At 48.1% G+C, this 18151-nt stretch overlaps 1 protein-coding gene across 5 annotated transcripts in view; it reads right to left on the minus strand.

Annotated features, from left to right (window-relative positions):
• NTM (neurotrimin) overlaps positions 1–18151 on the minus strand; it is an 883941-nt gene that overhangs the window by 168273 nt on the left and 697517 nt on the right. For all 5 annotated transcript variants that reach the window (XM_045555656.1, XM_045555655.1, XM_045555654.1 and 2 more), the window contains one exon: positions 5967–6199. In XM_045555656.1, the coding sequence (XP_045411612.1) occupies positions 5967–6199 (233 nt within the window). The remainder of the gene's footprint in view (positions 1–5966; positions 6200–18151) is intronic.

Raw genomic sequence — 18151 nt, forward strand, 5'->3', positions numbered from 1 at the left:
AATCAATTTCAGGTAAAATGCCCTACTTTCTGGCCATTCTCCAGGGTGCTTTGAGGAGCACTCCAATTTTGTAGTGAAATTTAATTTCCTGACTTTTTCACAATTCTATCAAATTTGGATGCATGGTCTTAGGTGACCAAACCAAATGTGCATTTTCAACTATTTCTTGAATGGGACAGGAAAAGGAGAGGTCGTTTGGAAAGGCAAGTGTGCCCACTGTCTGTCACATGGGGCTGCTGACACCTGGAGAACACAGATGCACTCGGAAGGGGACTTCGGTCTATTCAGAATTGGATCACAGTGTTTTCCTCCACCGTAGGCTCAGCTGGGATGGATAGTGTGGGTGTAAAGATCCTCAGAGCACCATGGGAGCCCTGCAGTGCCAGGAGGGCATGGTGCCTTCTGGATGGTGATGGGTCTGCAGAGAAAATCTAAACTTTGATTTCAAAGTAAGAATTAGATCATATTATTTCCTTTGATATTTTGTGTTTCAAATTTCCTTTTGTTCAGGTTCAGGGTAGGGGGGAGGGCATGTATGGGGCGTGGGTGTCTATAAATTAAAAGTTATTTTCCTCTTCTCTTAATCACAATAATGAGTGGCTTGACAAGGTCAATTAATTATTCAGGGTTGGAAAGCAACACAGTTGCATATATGAGACAGGTAAGATGAGGAGGTTAGGAACAGGGAGACAATAAAAGGTAAATAAAGGACTGGTACAGCCAAAGATCTGGTTTTGTGCAAGTCACCTGCCTGGGCTGGACGTCTGCCCAACATAATTCCTTTCTCCCTGGAATTGCACTAACACAGGGAGTGGATGGCAACGTCCTGGCTTCTCTCCCTATTCCTGTCCCATTCCATAGATGTTAGTGTTTCCCTCCCTTCACCTGAGCCTCAGAGCTGTTTGACTCCAAAGGCAGGTAATTAACTATCAAACAATAGCAGGGATTTTCAGATTAATTCTGCCCAGGAAGAAATAGGGAAACTCATTTTCACCAAACAAAAGGGAGGGGGTGATTAGATGCTCCAATGACAAAAGAGAAACCAAGATAGGGCCTGGAAAACAGATAAAGAGGCTAAAAGCTTTTTTATTTTTATTACACTAATGTCCCTGTTTTTATAAGCGCTGTATTCTACAATTTTCTATCATGCAAATGTGTCTCTAAGTGAGATTAAAGTCCTGCAGGTACACCAGTCAAGGCTGAGAAGTAAGTTTTCCATGCTTGGATAAGAAGGACCTTTCCTAATGCTTTCTAGATAACCACAGCACGGTTTTGCTAAACCATCATTCATAGGTTCTTAGAAATACAAACAGGGCTTTTGTGACAGCTTCTCAAGATGTCCTTAATTTGGCAAACAACTCAGTCCCACGGAGTGTTTTATCTGCTCTGTGTTTCCCACGAGGTGGCCTTGTCCCAGGTAACAATGGAGACAGGTGTGGATATTTTAGATGTAAAAGGTTGGTGTGGCAGCAGGATGAAGAGGGTGGAAGGGCTAAAACACTCAGCTCAACTCCAGAAGCAGCCGCCTGTTAATGACACTCACAAAGCAGAAAACCCTAAGGTCAAAGGGGTGGGAATCATGAGACTCAAGTTTTAATAAATCTTAGCTGTCCCTCCCTCACTCTGGCCCAAAAGGTTATGCTGTGGTTGCCTAAGTGAACATGCAAATCCATGGGTGGTATCTCTTACTTTTCACATTTTGAATGGAGTATTCAAAACATCTCAAAGTCAAGAAATGTGAACCCATTCACCTCTGCTGATGAGTCAGTTTGACCATGTGATGCTCCAGCTATGTTGGTACCGACCCCCCCAGGGCTCCACGGCAGAAATCTGCGTCCTGGCAGATTCGCCTCCCTCCACGCACACTTAGCCCCTCCCTAAACTCTGCCTATTCTCCTTTAGCTATTTCTTTGGACTTTGGACTTTCTTCTCTGTCCTAGTTACCGTATGAACCCCATTGCTCCAATTTTTCAGCCGTTCTTTCTCGTTTGTAAACGACCACCATCTTTCTTTAATGCCCATCCTCTTTCCAAAATTCCATTCTCCTTCTCACAATAGACCTGGCCCTTCAGGTCAAGGAAAACCATTCTAGTTTAACACCTGCTGTTTCTTAATGGTAACCACTTACATCCCTGCCTAAGAGAGCTTTCTATGATGAAATGGTCTACGCCTGACCCGTCCAAATCAGAGTGCTGTAGTTTGGGTGTTTGTCCTCGTAAACCTCATGTTAAAATCTGAGCCCGATGTTGGAGGTGGGGCCTAATGGAAGATGTTGGGTCACAGGGCCCCTTAGGAATAGATTAATATGTGTGTGTGCAGGGGGAAGTGAGTGAGTTCTTGCTCTACTATTTCTGGTGAGAGATGGTTGTTAAAATGAGTCTGGCACCTCCCTCCCTCCCTCCCTCGCTTCGTCTCATCACGTGACCTCTGCACACACCGGCTCCCCTTCACCTTCCACTTGGGGGGAAGCAGCCTGAGGCCCTCACCTGAAGCAGATACTGGTGCCATGCTCCTTGTACATCCCACAGAACTGTGAGCCATAACCCTCTTCTCTATAAATTACCCAGTCTCAGGTGTTCCTTTATAGCAACACAAAACAGACTAACGAAGGGGCCTCCGTCACACATGACCATTAAAGCACTGGGATGTGGCTAGTGTGACTGAAGACATCGATTTTTAATTTTGTTTGGTTTTAGCTAATTTAAATTCACTTTCAAACAGACACTCTGGCAAGCAGCTTCTTAGCTCAGTTCGCTTGTCCCCCCACCCACCCACCGTCTTGCGCTGCCTTCTCCTCCACCTCCCTCCCATGCTGGCCCCAGGGTCACCCTCCTCCCCAAGGATGGCACTTGCTCCTAGTTTGCCCCAGAGTCTTGCCCTGTGTGATGGCCTGGGGACCATGGCTGTCTGCAAGAACTAAACATGTTGACTAGCAACCAGAGAAGAGGATCCAGCACCACCAACTACGGGGTGTGGGTATTTGACAGCAAAGGGAAAGGTACAGCCCCAGACCTGAAGCAGCTTGCACAATACTGCGAGAACGCCACGAACTTCCTTCTGTGTGGGTGTATTTATATATGAAGCTGACTACATATACACAAGTACACATCCTCATGGCCAGAATTTAGTTCCTTTGTGTTGCTGCTGTTTTTAATTCTTCTTTTAAACGACCATAATACCATTTTGAAAACTTAATATGCCTAACTTTTATTCTAGCAGCATTCTGCTCAGGGTTGAATAGCAACTTCAAATCCAGACAGTCAGCTTGTGCTAGGGGAATTAGGGTTTATGTTCAGTATAATAAATGATCCCAAGATAAATATATTTCTTTTTTTAATCCAGGATGGTGGTGCATCCTCTTTCCAATACAGAAACAGAGGAGTCTGCCTCTGGCTCTATTTAGTTTGTCTGATTGCTTTGAAGAGGGGGTCACGTTGGCCCTGAGAAAACTATGGCCCTCTATTCATTAAAGTGTCAATAATACTCAGTCCAGGCATATCGACAGAGGATTAGCTTGGGCTGAGTCTGTGTACAAGACCAATGCCTTTTTTAACCCAGCTTGTTTCCAGATCAATACACCCATCAGCATTCGAAAATTAGCCCAAGATGAGATTCCAATACTTGAGGTGGTGTGTCATGCTAAGAGGGCACCTAGCCAAGTCACAGATGTAAACAGCTAGCTGGGGATTAGACATTTTCCATTAGCCTGGACGTGAGTGAAGATTGATGCAGACTCCATCCTCTCGCCCCTTCCCAGCAGCCCGCCCCCACAAATACCCAACCCTCTCTCTTGGAGCCCATGTAAGATCGCCGGGCTATAATTCGAGCCATTTGCTTCAATAAGCATTTATTAAATGTTCACTTTGTATAAGGCACTCTGCCAGATGTTTAGGGCAGGGGCGTGTGGGTGTGTGGGGGTGTGTGGCTTAAGAAAAAAAACATGGTTTCTGGTTTTCAAGGAGGCATTTTTCACAATCCCTTCCGTTTTCAAGTTCCATGAAGGCCCTGCTCTCTAAAGCAAATGTCTGTAATAATTCCTAGTCCCGAGTCTCTCATTGTCATTGCCATGTATTCTGCTCTCATGGATCCGTGTGCGTGGGGGGGCGGGAGGGAGGGCCTCAAGAGCACCCCAGGACAGAGTGTGTGGTGGCACTGGGGCATTCGACAGGCCTCCCCAGGGAATGGGGATTCTCAAGCATATTTTGGTCTACTTATCCACAATAAAAAATGCATTGTATATTAAAAATATATATACACACTGAAGCAAAAAATCTCACATAGCAATACCTACTCTGCTATTTGTAATACATTCTGGTACCGTCTGTGTTAATTCTATTTCCTTTAAAAATACGATATGCACACACCAGTTTGAAAAGTATTTATTTATAGAACCAATTAAGAAAAAGCCATCATAATTTTCTTCAGGGAAGAAAGAGTAAGCACAATATAATAAACACCTGTGTGACCAACCCTAGGGCTCCAACGACCCGCTGGCATCACTCTGGTGCTCTCAGGGCCAGGCCAGCACTGCTCTTGCTTTGGGACGTCCTCTCATTGCCACTCACCCTGCCTCGCTCTCCTCAGTGCTGACCCACGACCTGCGTTTTCCCTTCTCCTGCTGCCCGCAGCCAGCTCCCCCTACCTCTTCCAGTGCATAGGGGTTCTTCTCAGGTCACCTTCCTTCCCATTATGTCTCTAACCAGTAGTCCCACAGCTCTGTACCCCTGTCTTGAACATGCTGACAAGGGGGTCAGCTGAAGGAGCCCCCAGGAGAGGAATTCCTTGCCCTGGGGCTGCCATGAGCTGGATGAAGGGAGCCTGGGAGCGGGCTGGGAAGAGAGTCTAACAGAGGAGCCCGCACTCCTTCACTCAGGGGCTTATGCTTCTGAGGCATTTGGTCGACTGAAAAAGGTGTTTAAAAAGCTAAAAACTAACAACAGTACTAAAGAGAGAGAAAGAGAGACAGGGAGACAGAGAGAAGAAAACCCAAATAGCTAACGCCTACATAGCACTTCCATGTGCCAGGCCCTCTTCTGCAGGTTTTATGTTAGTACATATGACATTCAATCCCCACATTGTTCCCATTTTACAGAAAGAGAACCCTGAGGCATGGAAATAACTTGATTAAGGCCTCACAGCTAGAAAGCAGCCAAGTCTGACTCTAAGCTCTTACTCACTAACCAGGAAGCTGTCTGCCTGGTTAAGTGCTGTCTGAATGCCCCGGGACCAGTTCTGCTTCGTGGGAAGAGGTGAGCACCATTCCCAGTGGCTAAGAAACAGAGAGCAGGACCAAGAGAAATGCAAGAAACAAAACAAGCAAATACACAAGGCCTCGCACACTGGCCTTGGGGGGTTCATAAGAAGCCAGGAGAGTTGGGGTGCAACCAGAACAGGGAGAAACAGACGCAGGTATGGAAGGGAAGGCATGGTATCCAAAACCCTGGGCTGGGAGAGGAGAGAGGTACCAGGGAGCTGGAAAGCAGCACGGTGCTCATGAAGGGTGTCGCTGGGGGGTGAAGTGCCCAGAACATTCTAGTTGGCTTTGCATTCTTTCAAGGCTGGGCTAGGGCACGGCATATGTGCACTGCCAGGAGTGCATTTAAAATGCTTGTCCTAAAATAAAGCAATCTTGGAGTTGAATGAAATCTTAGGAAAAAAAAGAAAAAAACAAACCAAAATAAAGCTTAGGGGAGAAAAATGTCAAGGAAGGCAATAATTAAAAGATATTTTTCTGAGAAACTTTATTATTGGAACAAAAAGAGAACAAAAAATCTAGTCCCACTCAATGGACAAATTGTTGGAAAATTCAGGTTCTAACTGTAAAATGACAACCAAAAAGGTGTCCTAGCCAGATAGAACAAGTAGAACTCATCTCTGTTGGGGATCACAGAAAAATATCTTAATATAGGCTTTCCCAGCCAGCCAGCCAGCCAGCCAGCCCTCCCAGCCAAGCCCCAGCCGCCTACCTTGTACAATGAGGTGGACCCGTGAGGTCTTTGGGTGGTTGTCTGTCTGCACGGAGCAGGTGTATGGGCCCTCGTCATACACATCCACGTTCTGGATCTCAATGCTGTACTGGGTTTGGGTGTTGCTCAGGAGGACCACACGAGGATCCAGGCACCACTTGTCGTTCCCAGCATAGAGGATGGTGCTGCGGTTTAGCCAGGCCACCCGGGTGACCCGGTTGTCAATTGTGCACCTAAAGGGAAGACCAGACAGAAAAGTCAAGGGACAAGAGAAAAGATAGGAGGCATCAGAGTTGGGTCTCCGTGGCTAGGTTAGGACGTCTTGTCACCATACCTTGTCTTTCCCCTCTTCCTCCAGGGTACACATATACATTTCCTTTATGTGATTCGTCAACTGTGCAACTTTCTGGAACACAGCAGCAGCCTTATAGGATTATAGTCTCAGAACATTGGCTGTCTCAGACTTCTGAGTCCTGAGCAGTTCAGTGCTTCTGAAACCACTTGAGCACCGGACTACTTCAAATCACTTCCCAGGTATAACCTGGAGGCATCTTGCATACCCAGAATGTCTGGGCCCTTTGAATACCACCGGCCTTCCCTTTGGCTCAAGGATTGCCATGATACGGGCAGCACTAACCCATCACATTTCTTTCCAGGTATTCGAGGTGTACTAAGTCATTCAACACCTATAAGAACCCTATGAGGAATGTTCTACTGGAAAAGGAACTGAAGAACCAAGAATCTAAATAATCCTCCAAGTCACACAGTTAATATGTGCTAGATCAGAGACCCAGCTTTTAACTACCAACTGTCATTCCTCTCATCTCAGAACAGCGAATTCCGACAGGAGGGTTCTAAAGTCAAAACTAAATATGGACCACACCATTGCTATTTATCTTCACTACACCCAGGGGCAGAAATGTGCAGTTACTGCTAGACTAAAGGCATTTTCCGAAATCTCAAAACTGTCTGCATGTATAAAAATAGATTTTCTTTTTTTTTTTTTTTCTTTTTGCATCTGGAGTCCTCAAATTGTGGAAGCTCCCTTCTCTTTCCCACCCTTTCAAATTTCCCAGCAAGTCTCGCCAAGTCCTCATCACGTCTTCCTGTCTGTATTCGTTTCCTGCTCTGGCTACACCAAGTATGCTCTATGGCCCTGGGCTAAGTCCACAGTGTCCTGATCCTAATGATTGTGCTCGAAATAGCAACACAGCACAGCACGTATAATGATGCTTCAAATGTATACATTCTCTTGCAGTGAACAAAGCACTTTTACATTCTGTTGCATTTGATTTTTGTAACAAATCTGTGAGGTAGAGGGTCTTGCCTATTCTTTACTTTAAAGATCAGGACTCTGGGGTTCTGAGTGGTCTGGAGACTTGTCCAAGGAAAGAGCTAAGGAGTGCTAATTCCTGGTCCTGTGTGTATCCCAGAATATTTTTTCAGGACAAGGGGCAATTGCTTCAGTTGGATTCTCAAAATGATCTGTGACCATCATATGACTGCTACTAAACACAGCTGCTTCCTCAGGCAGTCCGTTTCCAGATGAGACATCCTGTACCGTGCATCCTTTCTGCTTTACTTGTGTAAATGTCACACCATCATTGAGGGCCACTTAGGCACAGGTGGAGGCCTTGCTGCGAGCTCCCGTGGGGAAAACTACCCAACCGGAAGCGCCTTTGCTCTGGTGTCCAGCAAGTTTTGAGTAGCTTATTGCATTTTCTGGGAATGCAGGAGAGATCCAGGTCTCTCTGGTGTCACTCTGACACAGCATGAAAATGACAGAAGACCTAACTAGGGAAAGATCAGGGAACTATTTTTCAAAGTGGGCATGGACCTCTTACATTAGAATCACATGAGTGATCTCTTACAGATTCTTGGTCTCAGCCCCCAACCTACCAGTTAAAAATCTTTGGAAAACCTCAAAATACGAATTTACAACAATATCCCAGCTGGGTCATACACACACTAAAGTTTGAAAACCACTGGTGTAGAGGTGTGTATCCAGGACCAACTAAATAATTTGTGGGGCCCAGTGAAAGATGAAAACATCCTCTGTTCAAGAATCAACAAGAATTTCATGATGGTCAGAGCAGAGCATTAAACCAAGTGCAGGTTCCTGTGCAAATGAACAAAGCCATGGAGCCGGTGTCAAACGTATCTCCAGCTTTACTGTGCTTACGAGTCACGTGTGATCTTGCCGAAAAGCAGATGCTGATTCAGTAGGTCTGGGGTGGGGCCTGAGAGTCAGCATTTTTAGTAAGCTCTGAGGCGATGGCCATGGTGCTGGCCTCTGGACCACTCCTTAAGCAGCAAATATCTAGAAATGAGTCACATGTACATTAGGGTTTGAGAAGCACTGACTTAGCACTTGCTGTGCGAAAGTATGGTCAGCAAAACTGCAGAATCACCATCACGGGGTGGGAGCTTGTTGGAAATTCAGAGTTTCAGGCCTCATCTCAGATGCAATGAATTCAAAACATTTTAATAAGATCTCCATGTAACTCGAATGCACATGAAGATTGGACAGGCCTAGCGTACACTCTAAGCTTTCCTTTTGGCTTTGATGACACTATCCAGAACAGACTCTGGGTGTGAACGAGGGGAGAGAAGTGCAGCTGACAGAGGGCTCACATGACGTCCTACCTTCCTGTATGCCCCCTGCAGACTTGATGATTGTCATCTCAGGCTGCCTCTCTTGAAACATGGATTTGGAACCACATGGGTTTGAAATCCCTCAAGAAGGACAACACTCCACAGCTTGCTTTGCTAATTACATACCCAGGATACTGTTTATATTAAAAAACTGAACGGTGGATCCAAGTAAAACTGGAGAAATTCACATTCATGGCCAATGTTTATTGAACACATATTACTATGTGCTGGGTACTGTGCAAGCCCACCAAATGCACTATTTATCATCTCAAAAACTATAATAGTGAACGGTAAGTGCCAATTTACAGATGGGTTTAACTGAGGCTAAGAAACATTATCCACATTGACTAAGATAACACTGATAGTGACCTGCAGTACCAGGATTCACCCCAGTTTTTGGTTTTTTAATTTGATATTCTTGAATGTCCTTATAGGGACTCCCAAAAAAAACATCCAAATCAGTTATCTCAAATTTAGTGTGCATCAGAATCACCTGGAAGATCTGATAAAACAGGGATTGCTGAGCCTCTGGCCCCAGAGTTTCTGATTCAGTAGGTCTGGGCTGGGCCTGAGAATCTGCATGTCTAACGTGACCCAGGTGACACTAGTGCTGCTGGTCTGGGGACCACTCCTTGAGAACCACTACTTCAGACATGTGGTTTCTGAGACGAGAGTAGCGGAGTGAATGGGCACTAGGAAATGACCCCTGTCTGAAACCATTTTCCATTACTTTACAGGAGAGAACTTTCCTGTAAGCGATATGTTCTGGGAAGCCAGAAGCAGAGTCCTTCGTATCTCCTTCCAGAGGCTGAAATCTGACCAGACCCCAGGTGAACGGCCCTGGTGCAGGAAGTGCTGCCCAACGCACACTGAACTGCTTGAGTAATTGTTTCTGCTGTCCACCACCAGCGCATCTCACAACCTCCGGGTGGATGTGAGAGGACCATCCTGGGCTTCCTCATGAGCGGTTAATTACTGAAAATGGACTGAAACGGAAGCTGTCCCAGCACACAGCACTGCACCACAGGCCAAAGAGGTTCGTTTGTAGATACGCTAACACTCCGAACGCAGCGAATTTCCAGCCCGGTTATGCGGCCCCTGTGATATACGACTCTGAGAAGTTGGCATAGTTTCAGCTGCGGTTGTGCGCACATCCAAGGTCATGTTTAGATGTCCAAACTGTCACCGTTGGATATCAGTCTTGCTGAGCCTCCACGGAATTAACGCTGGCTTCTGCAGAGATGGATCACAAAGGGACCTCGGCAGCCAACTCTGTCACCTCCTCATACCTGCCCCCCTCTGCCTGTCTCATTTATCCAGTCTCCACAACAATGCTGAGGACATATTTCCCCTAGGTTAAAAAAAAAAAAAAAAAAAAGGGAAAATGAGCATAATTGCTCTCAGCCAGAGTGAAGGCTGGCTGGAGGTGGGCAATTCAGACAAAAGTTTCCCTCTTTTCAGAGACAGCCCTTAACCTAGCTCTTCTACAGAATTACTCCTAGAATACACCACAGTATTTCACCTTCCTTGGGAAGGTGATTAACTATAGGAATAAGTAGGCATGAGTAAGGTTTCAAACTCAACTATTCCTGACTGATCCAGGTGAGCATGGCTGGAGATGAGCATTTTTCAGATATTGGGAAACAGACCCAGGTCAGCACGATGCATGCCAGGAGAGAAAGGAGATGGGAGATAGAAAGGGTAGGAAGCGGCCGGGCACGGTGGCTCACACCTGTGATCCTAGCACTCTCGGAGGCTGAGGCGGGAGGACTGCTTGAGGTCAGGAGTTTGAGACCAGCCTGAGCAACATAGTGAGACCCCATCTAAGTAAAAACAAAAAAAAATAGAAAAAGAAAATTAGCCAGGTGTGGTGGCACACACCTGTAGCCCCAGCTACTTGGGAGGCTAAGGTAGGAGGATTGCTTCAGTCCACAAGTCTGAGGCTGCAGTGACCTATGATAACACCACAGTACTCCAGCCTGGGTGACAGAGTGAGGCCCTGTCAAAAAGAAAGGAAAGAAAGGAAGGAAGGAGAGAAAAGAAAAAGAAAAAGAAAAGGTGGGATGTGTCCAAACCAAACCTTCAAAGCCTTTTACCTTTCCCCCTACAATCTCGAGACACACCACCCTCCTGCCACCAGCATCCACTCTGCCCATGCTGCCATATATAGAAGAACAGAGGAACAACCCTTGCACACCTGAGGATTCTGGAATGGGCCCTGAAAGGCCAGCTCCCTTCTTTCTCCCAGTTTCCATGCCTGCCCTCCAGTCTTTCCACACCCCAGGCTCTGGCAGTGGCCGTAGCCTTCCGTGTTTTTGTGAATGGCATTCCCATCACCACCAGTCCTCAGCCCTCCCCTCCTCATGTGGCCTCTACAGACTGCCCGTAGCCTGGCCTTTCCAGCATCCTGGCAGGATCCAGACAGAATGAGAGAGAGAGAGAAAGAGAGAGAGAGAGAGAGAGAGAGAGAGAGAGAGAGAGAAAGGGAGAGAGAGAAAGGGAGAGAGAGAGAGAGAATGCCTGGGAGAGACATTTGTTTTCCATTTCAGTGCTGAGCCACGGTGCCCTTCTTAGTCTATGTGTGTGTGTGGGCACTTTGTTCCTTTACTGGAGAAAATTCTTCTAATAGAGAACAGGCCTGTCCATTTGGAGCAGGGATTATTGAGGGTGTGCTGCCTGCATGGATGTTCGATGTAGAGTCGGCCAAAAGCGGATCCAGGCACATGTGCTTTTTCCCAACCATGCACAGGAACGCAGGGTAGGGTAGGGAAAGCTGCCACACCTGTAATTTTCTGCAGCTGCACCTATTGTTCCGACACTGTACAAATGCAGCCCTCTATGTCATTAATCTCCTGTTGATGAATAGTGGCTTTATTGCACGTGCTGCATTTATACATAGAGGAAGAGACAGAAAAACAAAACAAACAAAACAAAACAAAAAAAAGATTAAGTAAGCCCAGGATGTGCATTGCAGAAATAGAACCATAAAGGTATGGACTCAAGGCCTCAAGCTGTTATACGCTTGGATTTAGGATGAGAGAATCAAGAAAGAAATAAGAACCTGGGAATTGGAAGAAAAATAAAGCAAAGGTGTCTGCTTGGAACCTTCTAAAGACAGGCAAAGAGAGTGCTGAAATAGAAGAAGGATTATTGAAGAAAGAGAGAAAAGTCCAGGCTTGGCCTTCCTTAAACACCCCTGCCTGAAGATCTGAGGGCACTAATGGCTCCAGACAGTGTGCAGCGCAACCGGTCCCCCTTTCCAATGGCCCTTCGGCTGCTTTTGAAGAAGGCAGACGTCTCAAGCAATGCTTGAAACCACAGCAAAATGAGAGCTTCTGCCCTTCACAGCACCTGGTCACAATCGCCTCTTATCACACAGAAATGCTCCAGCTGCCCCAAAGTTTGGTTCCTTGGGCTTGTGCCCCACCCCTCACCTCAGGCACCACAGCAGAAGAGGACTATGTGAACGGCTCAGAAATACCCACACACTGTTCTGTGAGGTTGGCCTGCACATCTGCTCTTGTGCGAAACTGTTCTCTGGGGGAAACCAAGAAATCAACAAACCAGGATGCTTCATCACCGATCTGTTGAACATTCAGGTATCAGCTAGCACCATGGTGCCTTACTGTTAGAGCCAGCGTCACTAGTGAGGTTGCTAATTTTGACCCTAGTGGATAATTTTTAGCGTCTAAACTCATGTTGATATTTACAAAATTGGTTTGGGCCATACAGAGACAAAAACACTAAACTGATATTCAGCTCATACTGGTCTCACATCTCACAGACATTACCAGTTTTGCATAAAAAAATGGATGTGCACTATGAAATCTTTCCTAGCTATGAAAATAATAATGGGGCTGGCAGTGCCTGGGTAGAAGCAGAAAGCATGCTTATGAGACAGGTGAGAAAAACAGGGGGAGAGACAAAGAAACAAACAAAACAAAAAAACAGCAGCACACACACTGCACTGTGAATCCCACACGGTTAGTAGATGGTTGTAGTCAGGGGGCGGGTCGGCAAGAGGTTAAGAGAATAGGCTCTGAAGTCAGACCACTGGAATGAACGTCCCAGCTCTGTTCTCCTTGCCCCTCAGGCCTCAGGTAGGTTATCTCACTTTACTGAGTTTCATTTATGTCATCTGCAGTGAAAATAACTTTTCCTTCTGCATGGGGTTAATTATAAGATTAAATGGAATCACGCATGGAATGCACTGCTTTGTATAATGCATTGTAGAAATCCAAGAAATAATCCTATTATACAGTATATTCTACATACTTCTTTCTTATCTTAGGCATATATGCATGCTACATTGTTGCCTCGATTGTAAGTTCTTGAAAGACCAGGACCATGCCGTATTTTCTCTCATGCCCCTACAGAACGTTGTATAGAGCACAAAGTCAATGCACAATAAATATCTGTCCACCAATTAATTATTTGATTAAAATCTCCCATCTTTCACAAACTCCTGAGAGGTAAAAGATCCAACCAAGGTCCAGGCTGGCAGGAAAATGACTTTGCATGTCCTCGCCAACCTGCATTCACAAACACAAAGGCACACACCCCCTCCACACCTGGTCACTATGTGTGGGACCCAGTGCAAACGAGCGGTCTCCTTCCCTTCTCTAGTGCCTTGGGGATAAATCACAAAGGTTTCGCTTGTAGACCTCCAGAAAGGTTCTCCATGAGTACACCTGCCCATCAGTCCTTCCTGTCCAAGTCAAATAAAGTAGCAGTAGCATCATCTCAAAACAAACTCTGCCAAGTTAGGTAGGCCATGACTTTTCTGAAATGAATGGCACAGAACTCTGGTTTGTACCCATGACAAAAAACCCAATACTAATTTAAATGCTGAAGGAAAAATGGGGTTGCTTCATAGGTCATATCACATTTGTAAGTCATAGGTCCCACAAGCCATTTCTTTATTTGATCATTCTGCTATGTGCACACAGTAAGGAACAACTCTAAACTCTAGAGAGAGATAACCTGGGCAAAGCAGACACCTCCATCATATCATACCCTAAGCCCACAGGCAAATGCAGTGGAGTCTTTTTCCCTAGGTGACCAAAGCCAGGAACCTGGAAGATTTTCTTTCCATTTCTTTCCCTAGCATATGCAAAACTTTCCAAATATATATGAGGATCTCTTGAATCCTTTCATGGTCACCAACATTCCCTAGAGGGGAGAGAAAGTTTAGTGGAAATTTGCTTTGGACCCTACCTGTCATTTGATCTTGGTAGGCTCTAGTGAGTGATCCCTACAGAGTTCCACCTCTCCCTCTGTGATGTGAATTTTATGTGTCAACTTGACTGAGCTACAGGATGCCCAAATAGCTGGTAAAACATTATTTCTGGCTGTGAGTCTGTGAGGGTGTTTCTGGAAGAGATTGGCATTTGGATTTGTAGACCGATCACTCTCACCAGTGTGGGCAGGCATCATCCAATCCCTAAGGGCACTAATAGAACAACAATGGAGGAGAGCAAATCCACTCTCTGAACTAGGATATCCGTCTCCTCCTGCCCGTGGGCATTGCCTCCCCTGGTTCTCAGGCCTTTGGACTCAGACTAAAACTTACACTACAGACATGAGTCAATCTTACAATAAATCTCTTGATTGATTGATAGATAGATAGATAGACAGATAGGCAGATAGAACCTATTGGTTTTGTTTCTCTGGAAAGCCCAGACTAACACACCTCCCACCCCACACTGCTGCAGGAATGACATGCACTGGGTACATTGGACGACTACTCACTGTCGCCTGAACACTGTGTTCAATTTTGGGATTCAGTGACTTCATGCTTTGTCTGGAATGCTCTCTATTGTTTGTTTGACAAATTCCTATGCCCCGCCAAGGTCAAGTTCAAACATTAATTCATATCCCAACTACCTTTTCTCTGCAAAAACTGTTTTATCTCCTCATGAGTATTCTCCAGACACACCTTATCCTGGTGTATATTGGGACCGATGTCCAGGCTCTACCCCTCGTGACATGTGGAGCTCTGGGGAGGCAGGAAGTACATACCATTTGTTTCTCTATTACAAGGACCCTCGCACATGACTCCTGGTTACTTTTGGGACAAGCTGAATCTTGGTGAGCATTAAGGCAGCTGTGGAGGTTGGAAAGAGCTTATTAAACAGAAAGGGGAGGAGGGTAAGGCATTTCCAGGAGCAGGATGAGAAAGCACGTGAGAAAAGCACAAAGGAGTTGGGAAAAATTCCTGGAGAGTCTGTGGAAGGATGGAAATGTGGACTGTAGGGAAGAGAAGGCGTTGGTAGAAGAGAACAGACAGCAGCGATGAAGCCACGGAGAGAGTGCACTGCTGTCCCTGTGTGCCCTCACATTCACTACAGGCTGACCTCTATGGTCACATCGACAGGCTCTCTGTGCTCCCACTTCCTGTCCTTGGGTTCAGCCAACAGGAAGCAGTGGCAGGAGATTGGGGTCGGAGGAGGCAGGAGATTGGGCGGGGGCAGCCACAGGCTGTCTGCATTCCTTCATCAAAGATCACCTGGCTGGTGACCCCTCCACAGAGCCCTCTCTCCCTGGGAGCTGTGACCTCGTCCCCTCCTCCCTCCAGGCCTGGAAGTGTTAACAATGCCCTCCTGTTTCCAGCCCCGGGGTCCTGGCTGTCTCTTGTAGTTTTCCAACACCTTAGCTGTACCTTTGTAAATAGCCCTGTATTAAGCTCTGCACAAATTACTCAATTTGAGATGCCATCTTTTCCCTGTAGGAACACTATTGCAGGTAGGTTGTGCAACATGCCCTGTGGAAGATTTCCCCCTTTATTCTCAAGACAAAGAGCAGCCAGGGAACCAAAATGAAGACTCCGCAAACGCCACCTCAGAGAAGCCCCGATGGTTATGAATGGCACCAAGCTTGAGCTTGTCTCCTTCTTCTGCAGTGGCAGCCCTTCCTTCCCCCGCCCCTAGCTGCAGGCTTCCCCGTCTTTGCTTTGTCTCCAGTGCTGTCCTCACTGGCTGCTATGTGTCCAGCCTGCACCTGAGATGGGGGCTCATCCAGTCCCCAGACAAGGTAGGCCACCTGGCAGGATATTTGTAGGGGAAACACTACCAATTGTTGTCCAGACCAGCCACCTTTGCAACTACACTGGGTGACCCAGGAGTGCACATACCAGGCAGATTGCACTACACTGGAAAAGGGGTGCAGACACCCTGTTCCTCCCACACTCAGGGCCTGGTGTGGCTAAGAAGGATGTGCCCCTGGTAAGGCCAGTGTGTGCATCTTTCCTGGCCCCATCTCTGGAGCTAGTTCCATCTCCATTTCCTTGTTGGGATAACTGCCCTCCAACCTCCACCCACCCCCAGCCTGCATCCTGCCTCCAGCAACCTCCACATGTAGGACTTGGACACCATCAGTAGGAGACCCCAGCCACACCTCGGACCAAGAGCAGCTGGCCTTTCCCTTCCAGCCAGGAGTGTGAGGCCCAGCCGCAGGCCGACCTGACCAATCAGTGTGCAGACTACTGTCCACCTGGTATTCACTCCCATGACTGTGGACACGTGTGACCGTGTATGGTGGGGGGCAGGGGGTGGAAAAGAGAGCAGTCTGGTTCACGGCCAAAAAAAAAAACAGTCTCTGCTGCATCAAAACCCTCATAGTGCACAGGAAGGAAGAGCTGGCAGAGCCAAGCTAGAACTCCAGAGTGACAAAGGGGATGCTTGGGTTAGAGGTGACCCTTGTCTGTCCTCTGAGTGATCTTGGCCACACACCATTTCCCCTCTTGGTGGTGCCACTGTGCCCAAATGATTGCCCAGGGCCTAGGTGGGAGCAAGGCACAGCTGGTGAGTAGGCTGCCGTCCTCCCAGGAGAGAGGCGCCCACTGCTCGGCGCCATTTCTACCTCCTACGGGGTTGAGACTAAGAACAGGAGAACAGAACCAACGTGCAGGTGCAGACGCACCTGGAGTGGCTGGAGGCTCGTCCTCTGTCCCTGTCCTGTGAAGCCCACAGCAGCCTTTCCTCTCAGCCTGCGAGGAGGACCGGGGAAGGGGTCCCGGGGTCTGGAAAAATAACACTCACTAAGACTAGGAAGGGGAAGAATAATTAAGTGCAGAAGGGGGAACTGGATGTCCCCAGACAGTTACTCTGGGTGACAAGGGGAACAGGATGTATATCCCCCAGAAAGAGGAACGCTCCCAGTGGGAAGACGCTACCTGTGAGAGTTTGTCCTCACACCCAGGTGAGAGACCTCATGGTGGCACGTCCCGGGACCGGCCCTGCCTGTGCGGACACAGCGGCCAGTGGGCGTTCAGCCCAGCTCCGTTAGGCCCCTGGTGTCATCTCTGCACTGCTCCGCAGGCCTCTGTGTGTCACTTCTAACAGCCCCACCTTCAGCCCTGCAGCGATGGGCCCCTTCACAGCCCCTCACAGGGAGCCGCAAGTGCCTGGGGCTCGCGTCCCCCGGGGCAGCCATGAGCAGTTGCCTGTGTGGGAGAAGGAAAGGCCGGGGCCACCCTCTCAGGTCTGTGCCTGAAACGGAGCCTCCCCTTGGCTTCCGGCCCCACCCTGCCCGGCTGCCCTCACACCCTCTGCCCTTCCCTAAGACCCCTCCCTGCCGGCCCACAGCACACGAATCCTCACCGCAGGGTCTGCTTCTGGGGAACCGGAACAAAGACAGTCCCGCCTGTAATTCTCCCAAACCTCTGTGATTAGCAGAAACCCTTCAGGAGAGGGAGTGTGACCCATGCCGGGGGGCTGCAAAGAGGGGCAGGAACGGGAAGGACGCAGGCTGCTCTGTAGTCAGGCACTGGGCACAGGGGAGAGGGCTGTCCCCTGCCTGGGGACACAGGAGAGGGGGTGGAGTGTAGCCTGCAGCCACGGAGCGCTGAAGGAACAGGGGGCTGTCTTGGCCTACAAAGAAGCCACGGAGGGCTGGAAGGAGATCATTTCTGGGTTCTGGGACACTGGCACCAAGGGGCACACAGGCCAGCCAGGCTTGAGTACTGAAGAGGGACACCTGGAGAAGATTCCCGAGTTCAGTGGGGCAGGGGCAGGTGGACAGGAAATCCAGTGAAGGGAGTGAGTGCTGAGCTCACCTGAGTAGAACGTGCACCTGGGTAGACGGAGAGCAGGTGAGAGGGTGTTCTCCCTGGGAAGGAAACGCTGGCTAAGGGTATGAATGTGGCTACGGGGCGTACGTGTCGGGGTCTGGCCTGAGGGAGCACAGGGAGAACTCGAGGAAGGACGACTAGAGTCAGCTTGCAGAGGCCCGAGAATGCCAGGCCTGGGGGCGTGCGCCCAACGGCAGCAGCGAGCTGCCATTCAGGGGGACTGTGGTGGCCGAATGACATGAGGAAAATCACATTTAAAAGCAATGAAGCAGCGTGCAGCGGAGAGAAGACAGTGGGGGAGTGTGGGCAGGGAAGCCAGTCACTGCCAGAAACGTGGGAAACACTAAGGCTTCGCCTTCCCGCAGGGGGGTTGTCCTTCCCAAATATGCTAGGTCTTATCATACCATCAGATCTCTAAACAGACACGCTCTTAAGCAGACAGGAGGGGCTGAGTGCAAGA

This window comes from Lemur catta, chromosome 7 (assembly GCF_020740605.2).
Source record: "Lemur catta isolate mLemCat1 chromosome 7, mLemCat1.pri, whole genome shotgun sequence".
Taxonomy (NCBI): domain Eukaryota; kingdom Metazoa; phylum Chordata; class Mammalia; order Primates; family Lemuridae; genus Lemur; species Lemur catta.